The 10,378-nt window shown below is 54.4% G+C and overlaps 1 protein-coding gene across 6 annotated transcripts in view; it reads left to right on the top strand.

The window, feature by feature from the left end:
* Positions 1–10,378, top strand: part of NRG2 (neuregulin 2) — a gene marked incomplete at both ends in the record, with an annotated part of 178,408 nt that overhangs the window by 144,866 nt on the left and 23,164 nt on the right. For all 6 annotated transcript variants that reach the window (XM_084252341.1, XM_084252340.1, XM_084252339.1 and 3 more), the window contains one exon: positions 3,852–3,970. In XM_084252341.1, the coding sequence (XP_084108467.1) occupies positions 3,852–3,970 (119 nt within the window). The remainder of the gene's footprint in view (positions 1–3,851; positions 3,971–10,378) is intronic.

Here is a 10,378-nt window from a genome sequence, read left to right as displayed (position 1 = left end):
ACCTTTTCTGGGCCACAGGCCCTTGTGAGTGTGTTACTGTATCTAACACGTACATGTGAATATTAGACTTCCTGCCAGAGACCAGAGCTCCGCCAGTGAAGGGGACAGGCACGGTCGCTCCCTTCACAGAGCTTCTGGTCTGGCCCCTAGTGTAGAAGCCAGTAAAAGCCTCAGCCCTTTCTTCAGGAAAAAAATGGACCTTGTACTCCTGGCTTTGACTGCCAGTCTAGAGTTCACAGAGTCACTGGACCCATGACCCTGACGAGATGATCTTCATAGCGGGGACACATACCCCATCATCCACTCAGTTCCTTGACACAGCTGGAGAGCTGTCATGCCAGGTTCAGCCCAGGCCTTGGGGCCCTTCCGACTCTCCTCTCTGTAAGTCACCACCCCACTGTTCCCTCACCTTCTGTTTCTTAGTCTTTCTTTCATGACCGTGGACTTGGGCCCAGGCTTTTCCCTGTGTGGCAGCACCCTCAGTGTCTCTTGTTAGTGGCAAAGTTCTCCAAAGGCCATCTTAAATGCTGCATCCTCTGGGACACCTTTGTGAGCCCTCAAGGCAGCGCTCGTCACTTCCTCTCCTGGTGTCTTAGACAATTTCAGTACATTGTCAGGGACCTTCTTCCTAGCATGAGAAAGCCTCATTGACTGCGTGCCCCCACACATTCCCTTTTCCCCTGTGGCCCGGCGCAGGAGGCCCAAGCTTGGTGTTGAGTTATGGGACTCCTGCAGCTTTGCCCTCCTCTCCTGAGCAGTGGGTGATCCTGGGACCAGGCAGGTGCCTTTGGGTTGACCTTGACTTTGAGCCAGCTACTGACCTCTGGACTCCTCTGACAGATGGGTCACCCAGCCCAGGATCAGGGCCTGGTCAGTCTCCTCCTGGGTCTTGAGATCCCCAACTACCCCTCACCCACTGCCTGTCAGGACCTTGTCCCAGCAGCTGCATTTCTGAAACTTCTTTGCTTTCTTATCCTGCCCTTGGGCTCTGGGCTGATGAGCTAGAAGAGTGGGTCGTAATGGAGAACTTGTGATTCCCCATGGACTGATTCCCTGGGAGCCCCTTGGGGAGAGCGGGCATCTCCATACACATGCCCCTGCATCAGGGCCTTCCCTGCCATGGGGCCAGAAGTCTCCTGTCTTGCAGAATCCTCTCTGTCCTACTGCCCACTCTCTGGACCCCTCTGTACTCTGTCTGCCCAGGCCACACTCTGCCTTGCCTGCAGAGATCCCCTTCCCAGCAGTGCTGTCTGTCTCTGGGACCCCTGCTCTGAGGTACCTAACTCAAGCCTTTCTGTGCCAGGAGAAAGCTGCCCCCCATGCCCTGGGCATGGAGCCCTCCCCTGCAGAACCGTGTGTTCCCTTATTTATGAGGGACAGGCTGGAACAGGCCCCTCAGGCAGGCAGCAAGAGGAAGGCGCTGAGGAAAATGTGCGGACGGGTGGAGGACACGGCCGCCCAGAGCCCGTGCCTGCCAGCAGAGAACTGGCTGAGGAAGGAAGGAGGGGCGTCCGTGGCAGGGGCAGGTTTAGGTCAGGACCACACTGGGCATGCCGGAAAGGCAGGAGAGAGTCCTCAGTCCTTGGAGCATTCGACTGGATCTAGAGTGAGGAGAAAACTTTGTGGTGGCTGCCACTCCTGGGCCTAAGCAACCCAGAGCATCCCACCATCCGCAGTGACCCCAGAGCGTCTTTTTCAAGTCTGGGGCCCACCTCCCTGGCGCTGGCAAGATCAGCATACAGCTGGTAAACCGAGATGCCTGTAGCCAGCAAGCCTAGGCATTTGTTTCTGTCTCCTTGCCTCTTCGGGTTCCTCAAAGGGGAGGTGTGGCCCTGAGCCTCCTTTCCACAGGTCCCAACTTCCAGTGAGAAGCCCTTCAGTCCAGTTCTAGTTTTTATCTCTTCAGACAATCTGCGCACCCAGCTCTGCCTGGTGCTACTATGTCATGTAAGGAAAGCACCTTTGAATTCAGCTGTGGGTCAGGGAGGCTCTGGCTATGTGTCCCCTGTATCTTTTTTTGTTTTTGTCCCCTGATCTTAACCCCTTCAGATGACCCCCTCCTCTGCTCATCTGGGGTCAGGGAAGAGCTGGTGGCTAGAAAGTGAGAGAAGCCTGGACTTGGGTTAGCTGGGCTTTGTGGTATCTAATTAGGCTGGAGCCAGGAAGGAGATGCTGTCTCAGCTGGAGGGGCCTCCAGGGCTCTGTTTAATGAAGGGAGCAAACTTGAATTGACAGAAGAGGCCTGTAGGCAGAGACCAGACCAAGGAGACAGTCTTGAACCGGGGCAAGGTAGGGGGAGGGAGGCTGGCAGCTGTCACTGTAGCGTACACAAGGACAGTGCCACAGCAACAGGGCCCACTAACAGGACAACCCCCTGGAGCTTTGTTTGGGAGACATTGGAGTAAGGAAGTCTGGGAATAGACCCCCGCACCCGGACAGACGTGGAGCCCAGGAGAGGGGTCTCCAAGCACAGCCCCGGTAGGGTGGTGGCTGAGTTTGCTGTCTCCCCAGGACCTCTGGGTGACTGCTGCTCACCCCCTGCCCTCCACTCCCACCAGCTTCATGGCTGTTTTACATCACTGGCTCAGGACTGGGCAGTTCTGCTCCCCTGAATCCTGTTCACCAGCCCTCCAACCCACTACATGTATTCTGGGAACCTGGTTTTTTAATTCCAAACTAAAAATAGGTAGTTATGGCATAAAGAAATTTTAGTGCTATTCCTTCTTAACCCCTGGGGGCCACCCTGAGATCCCCGGCTTACTCTTGGCTTAGATTGCCCCCAGAATACCTGGTGAGAGGGAGGCCTAGGAAGTATACACAGGCCCTCGGAGCCCAGGCACCTTAGGGTAGGTTCAGGGAGACTCTGGGATGGAAGGAGAAGTTGCGCAGGGTTTTCTGAAAGAAGAGGGAAGCAGGGCCAGGTGCCCTGGAGTCACCACTGTGCTGGAATCCCTGCCCAAACCTGGCCCTGCAGCCCCTGACCTGCGGGGACTGGGTCCAAAGCCCTCCACAGTGGGCGACAGCCTAGCTTCGCACTTCAGGAGAGTCTGCGTGCTGCTGAGAGGCCGCTGCCCTCACCAACGCCAGCTCCTCATCAGCTCTACCTTTGCCTTGCTGTGTGTCCTAGGCCAGCCTGGAAACCCCTCTAGGACTCAGTTTTACCATTTGTACGCCCTGTTCCTCCCCAGATTATTCATGAGGGTCAAGTCAGGCCATAGGATAGAATCTCTTTGTTCCCGAGGCATCCAAGCTCCCAGCACACAGAAGGCACTCCTCTATGTTGAGTGAAAGAAGGAAGAAAAAGAGAGGCCACGGTATCCCAAAATGTCAGGGCTGCTGGGAAGCCAGAGGAGAGGTGTGATGGGGACTGGGAGGCTGGGCACAGTTACCATGGGAACCTGCTAGAAGGGCAGCTCTCCCAGGTACGGGGGAATAGGCCTCTGCATCTGGAGAGACAGGCTACCACTTCTCAGGGAAGGCCAAGGTTCTGGCGAGCCAGTGACTGCGCCTCTGGGGGTGAGCGGGACATGGGCACTGAAAGAGGAGGAGGGAGGGTGTCATGTGACTTTCTAAGGGACCTTTTTTCCGGCCCTGGCAAGGCTGTGAGGATTCTCAGATTTACATGGTCCCACCCTGGGTGCTCCTGAGTGCCCAGGCCTTCCTCCTGCTCCAGGGACTTAGCATTCCAGCTGGACCCCAGAGATGGCTGATCTGAGGGAACCTGCACCCCATTCGCCCTGCAAGGCCATGTGGCTCTGCAGGGAGACATGACCTCTGGGTGACTGCTGGGGAGCCACAGCCAGCCTGGGCCCTGGCTCATGCCTCTCCCTCTCTCTTCCCTCCCTAACCAGAAAGAACTCACGACTACAGTTCAACAAGGTGAAGGTGGAGGACGCTGGGGAGTACGTCTGCGAGGCCGAGAACATCCTGGGCAAGGACACGGTCCGTGGCCGGCTCCACGTCAACAGTGGTAGGTGGTCCCCCAACTCAGGGAGGGGCCCTACCAAGGTTCGGCAGGGTGGGCCACTTGCCCCCCAAGCCTGGGGAGGCCTGCACATGAACCATCTTGCACTTGACTCCTGTCCCTCCTGCTGCTGCCATATCAAGCCCTGAGATCTGGGCCGATTCAGAGAAATGCAGTCAAAGCATAAATGTTTAGCTTTGTTATCTGGGCCTGGAAGAGCCACCAGCTCTCATTTTAAATACCCTGAAAACTAAATATTTTGAAATCAAGAGGTGGGGGTAGGGGAGGATATTTTTAGAAGGCAATTATGGGAGGCTGGGCTGCCAGGAGCGGGGCTCTGGGGAGAGGCAGGCCTGGGGCGTGTGAGCCAACTGCCTGTTGCTGTTGCTTTGCTGGGTGCCGCAGTGCAGGCAGCCGTCTCCACAGGGACATGGGGGGAGGCTGGGGTCCCTGGAGGCAGCCTCTGTTCAGCGATGACTGGGCCCTCCCCCACAGATCATCCTGTCCCTTGAAGACCTGCAGGATCAGGGCCTCCAGGTGCCCCCTTGGATACCCGTGTCCACAGCATGGCTCAGCGTCAGCATGGAGACCTCTGTCCTCTCAGACCATGGTGGTTTCCCTTGACAGGAAAGTCGCCAAAGCTGCCTGTCCTCAGGTGGCCTCCCCTCCAGTCTAGCTGAGAACTCCAAACCCCACAAAGCTCTTTCCTCCTCTGAACACCCATAGACTCAGCCCGCTATTCTGCTAGCTGGTTACTGGGGTTCTCTTCCATTCATTCCCCTCTCCAGAGTCTAATCCTGTTTGTCTTCACCCACCCTTATTTCCAGCCCCTAACCCACTATGCCTTTAACCCAGCCTTGCATAGAGAATTTGGAACATTCGCTGCTGTGGGACCCTCCTAAAACAACTCTGCTCAAACCCTGTCTGTCCCATCTTGTGAGGGATCCCCCGATTCTCCCAGCTTCTCAGACTCCTCTGTCCCCCTGACCACTGTATCTAATAGCTCTGAGTATCCTCGTTCGTCTTCTTTCTGGATCTTTTTCACACCTGTTCCTTCCATTTCAATCCTACCTCTGGGGCAGCCCTGGCCCAGGCTGTATGACTACTCTTCTGACCAGAGCAATGTCACCCAATATGCTGTCATCCTGCCACACCCCCACTCTGGAGCCTCTGAGCAGGTGCTTCGTCCCACAGCAGCCCGTCTCCCGCCAGGCTAGTCCAATGCCTCCGGTCCTCGCTGCGGCCCACCCCTTACATCCTCACTCCTTTGTTACATTCTTAGGCTTCCTCCTATGTCATCTGTCCAGGCGGCGTTGTGCTCTGGCCACGCCAACCCACTGATGTCACTCCCAGCTCCGGCTAGTGGAGCTCTCAGTAGACTAAGAGTAGTCCTGCGTCCTCTGGAATTCCAGCCCTAGAGCTTGCTTAAGCTCCCATCCCATTAGTGAACTGTCCCCGTGAGGGCGACCTCCCCAGGGGAATTGTGTGCCCGGGGCAGGAGGGCAGGGAGGAGGCTTTCCCTGGGAGTTACACTAATAACTACTATTTACTTAGCACGCTCTGTGCCAGGTTCCGCATCATCTCCTGAGCCCTTATTGAGGTCCCTGGTGTATTTTATAAATTGAGATTGATGCTCAGAGAGGCTAAATATTCTGCCTAAACTCAAACAGCTAGTTCGTGATGGAGCTGTACAACATACAGTATGCCAGTGACCGGGGCCTTATCTGGCCTGTTTACCACTCTGGCCTCAGGGCCTAGCATAGTTCCTCACTCACCATAGGTTCCTGACCAATATCATATAAAAGGTCTTACTACCTGCTCCAAGGCTTTTTCTGACTCCCCCATCCCCCAGACTGTGTGTGGTTGCAGTTGGAGTACCTGGGCCTGCCCCACCCCAGTCTGTCCCATGAACCAAGCTGGGTTTACAGTACCCTCCACCTCTAGCCATAGTGGACGTTCTCAGATCCTTTGGATTTGAGGTTTCCTGTTTTATTACTCAAGACTTTCTTGGTTAGAACTGACTTGGTTAAGTCAGTGAGAACCCAACTTAGAACTACCTTGAGGAGTTTATTTATTGGTTTATGAACTGAGAAGTCCAGTAGAGCTGGCCCTTGACATGACAGAGTCTAAGAACTCAGAGTATGGCTCAGGACGCTCTGTCCCACTGTGTAGGGTGCCACTGTAAGATGAAGAATAGATGGGGAGAAGAGGCCAGGGCCTCAGACAGCCCCAGGTTTAATCACCCCTGCCCCCTTCCACCACCCAGGGAAAAGAGAGAGCTCTGTCGCTGCAGCTAGCCATGTAAGCCTCTGAGAGGAGTCTCGCTGACCCCGCGAAGGTGCCCAGCCCCTGTGCTCAGGGATATGGGTGCCATCCTCACCAGGTCTGCGTGTGTGCAGAGGGGGTATTAAAAGGCCGAGCACAGCAAGTGATGGCCCTGGCAGAACTGTGCAGGGGCACTTTCCTAGAGGGGTGCTGTCAGCAAAGGAAGAGGGGGAAGCTGTGGGCAGGAAGCCACTGTGCCCTCTCTCCTGGGGCTCAAGGCTGGGGATAGTATTTGTGAGGCACCTCTCCACATAAAGACCTCAGACCCCCCCACCCTCCGCCATGTTCTCATTAGGTAGGAAGTGGAGAGTGGAGTTACGGGCTGGACCCTGAGGGTTTCCCAAAAGTGCCCCTGACCTCTTGGCCCTCCGGCCTGGCAGGAAGGCAGCAGAGCAGAGTGGTAGAAAGAGTCCAGAGCTTTGGTCTTGTCCAGTTCTGTCGTGCAACCCTGGGTGAGAGACTCCTCCTGCTTTGTCTGTGGTTTTCCCAGCTGAAACTGAGCTAGATGATCTCTAAACCCCACCCCACCCCACCCCCCCAGATTCAGAGAGTCTGAGTTTGATGTTAAGGCTGACATCCTGTGCACCCAGCTGCTGCCGCCACCACCACCACCGCACATGCATACACATCGACATCACACACGCACGCACACACACAAATACTTTACACACTTCTTCAGCCCCTGGCAGGCAAGAGTCTACCCTTGGTGTGGAGAGGTGAACAGGATCACCACCAGGGACCAGGAAACCCCCACTGGGGAAATTTTCCCACATAGATGCCCAGGCCCCTGTTTATCCATGGAACCCAGAAGACCTGCAGCAACCGCGCCCTGGGGAGGGGGTGGAGGGCGGGTAGCGGGCAGCTGTGCCTGCCCCCTCTGACTCATCACAAGGTGGGTTGGCTTGGCCCCGCCTAGGCCCCAGGGAAGCCAGGGCTCGAGGGGTGGGGCAGCCAGAGAGGCCATGGAGGGGGGTAGGGGGACAACAAGGGGCAGCAGGTTGCCTGGGGTCACCACTGCAGCCTTGTCTAAGTACTGCTCTATCCCAGTGGACACACGGAACGGACCCTTCCTGCAATTCACAGCTCTGCCAACTCGAAGAGGCTTCCTGCTCCCCTGAGTTGGCTGGGAGGAGGCGGCTGCGAAAAGTTTGTGTTGCTTCTAGCAAAGTAATCAGCTTGGTCCAACCTACTTCTGAGTTAAACAACCAGCTGCCTCATCTCCAGGTGAAAGAGACTTTGGGAATGTCCCAGGGTGACTGTGCCAGTCCCAGGAGGTGGGACTGGGCCTCTCTTCTCCCTAGAGGGCAGACAGGTTTGACCTGGGTTGTCTCAGACACATGGGAGCCCTGGGGAGGCCTTCAGGGCCTGCCCCTTACCTGGAGACCTAAAAAGCTTAGCTGTTGAGTCAGGCGCACACATGTGCTCTCCTGCACATATCCAGCAAGGCCTACTCAAGCAATACCCTATTCTGCGTTTGGGGGAGTCACTGTCTTGACTCTCAACCAAGTCTCTCAAATGGCTGGAAGTCAAAACCTGAACTCAGAGTGTCTACCTGTTCTAACACAGTGAGGAGGAAGGCCGGGGTCACCAGTGGGAAAGGGGACACACTGATTAGGTGGAAGGGGAACCTGGATAGATGAAGACACATCAGCAGAGGCCTTGTCCCTGGCAGAAGGGAGAGAATCTCGCCGCATCTGTTCAACCTCCCAGTCCACACTCACTTTTCAGGGGCCCAATAAACACACAAACACTGAGACATCAAAGGCTGATAAAGGCTTCTTGGGTTTACCTTCCCAATTTTTTGAAATATAATTTACCATTAAATTCACCCTTTTTTAAAAAATATACAATTAACCATCACCACTGATTCTAAAACATTTTCATCACCTCAAAAAAACCCATCCCCGGGCCTCCCTACTGGCACAAGGGGTTAAGCACCACATATGAAGCAGTCCGCAGCCTCTGCAGCACGAATTTGATCCCCGGCCAGCCAGGGAGCAACCCACATGGCGCAGCAGACCTCTCCTGCCAACCCACATGGCGCAGCAGACCTCTCCTGTCAACCCACATGGCGCAGCAGACCTCTCCTCTCCTATCCCCCCCGCTGCTCCCCTCAGCAGTGTATTTCAGTGAATCCGCCTGTTCTGTTCCCCACTCTGTCTCTGGTGAATCCTCTCACCCCCGCATCTCTGGCCTGTACCCCAGCTCTTGTATGCATCAATAAATAAATCTTAAAAAAAAAAATCCATCCCCACTAGCAATCATTCCCCATTTCTTCCACCCCCTGGCAACCACTAATCTACTTTCTACCTCTATGGATTTTCCTGTTCTGGACATTTCATAAAAAGAATCATGCAATATGTGGCCTTTCGTGACTGACTTCTACTTCACATATGCTCTCCGTGCTCATCCATGTTTTACATGTGTCAGTTCTTTGTTCCTTTTTGTGGCTGCATCATATCCTACTGTATGGATGGACCACACTATATTTATCCATCCCTCAGTTGGGTGGTTGGGTCATTCAGGTCATCTCCACATTTTAGCTGTCCGGAATAATGCTGATGCGAACATTCATGTGCCAGCTTTGGTGGGCATGCGTTTTCAGTTCTCTGGGCTCTGTATCTAGGAATGGGCTTGCTCTGATGACATGGAGTGATTTGGTAGCTCTGTGTTTAATTTCTTGAAGAACAACTAAACCGTGTCCAACGTGGTTGCACCATTTTCCATTCTCACCTGCAGCAGGTAATAATCACCATTTGTTATTATCCATCTTTTTGATTCTAGCCATCCTGTTGGTATTTCGCTGTGGTTTTCATTTTCATCTTCTTTTCCACCTCCCAGGAATATTTGCATTTCCTAGCAACAATGCCTCAATCCACAGAAAGACCTCAGCAGCAGCCAAGGATACCAGACTAGCCCCTGCAATGGTAGCAAAAGCCTCCTTCCTCTAAAGAATCAGATGCTCGTTTGCTCATTATAAATACTTGTAAATATTTGTTAAGCTATGACAGGCCAGGCACTATGCTAGACCCTGGGCTTCACTGGTGAGTGAGACAGACTAAGCCCCTGCCCAAGAACCTGCATTGTAGTGGATGAGCTGAGCTTTAAATCACTGCTACAATGAGTCGTCTAATTGTGCCTGTGTAAAGTACTCCAAATACAAGTGTGCAAAGCTAAAAGAAGGAGTAAAGGAGGTAACTGAGAAGCACTTCTGAGACACTGATATTCTTAAAGGCCTGAGCAGGAAGGCACCTGGCTTGTTAGGGAAGCTGGGCTAAGCTGGTGTGGTCCAAATATACCAAACTAGAGGGATGGGACCTGGAGCAGGAGGCGGTGCGGTCCTAGACCTAGGCAGGAATTGGGGTTGACTCGAGTGCATGAGGAAGTCACTGGAGAGTCTTGACCTCAGAAGCAGTTGACCCAATTTACATGAAGACCCCTTTGGCAACTGTGAAGCAGTGAGGCGAGAGAGGAAGGGAAGAGTTGGGGCAGGAAGACCAGTGAGGAGGCTGCTATGGTCATCCAGGGAAAGAGGCCCTGGCAGCCTGTGCTGGGGAGACAGTAGTGAGGAGGAAATGGAGCCCAGTGAGGAGGTAGAGGCAGCCCTCCAGTTGGTAGCTGTGGGGGACAAGGGATGAGAAATCAGAGATGGCCTCTAGGCCTCTGGTTTGTGCTGTTCGTTCCCTGAGATGGTTGAGACAGGAGTGAGAAGCTGGAGCAGATGAGTGGGAGCTGAATTCAGGGTGAGGGTCACCCCAAGGTCAAGGGAGCAGCCGACTCTCCAACTTAGTGGTCATTTGTCACCTTCACTCCCAAACTTGGGAGAACACGGTGAAAAAATGCAGATCCTTTGACAAGGGAATGTAGACGTGGTGCCTTGGGGGCCCCATGTGCTGGGACAGCCTGCGCGCACGTCTTCTGTGTGGAATCTTCCCGGTGTGAGGCGCCACCACCAGCAGGGTTGGAGTGCAGCTATGTGAGAAGCTCTGCCTTCATGCAGGGGTGGCTTTGAGGTACTTCTTTCTGAGGTATAAGGCCCGTCGTCACTCTCCCCACACCCGCCACAGCAGGCTTCCCTCGTTGTGCTCC

The sequence above is a fragment of the Talpa europaea genome (genome assembly GCF_964194135.1).
Source record: "Talpa europaea genome assembly, chromosome: 13".
NCBI lineage: Eukaryota > Metazoa > Chordata > Mammalia > Eulipotyphla > Talpidae > Talpa > Talpa europaea.
The sequence above is the reverse complement of the archived record's forward strand: the minus strand, read 5'-3'. Positions and strand labels throughout refer to the sequence as shown.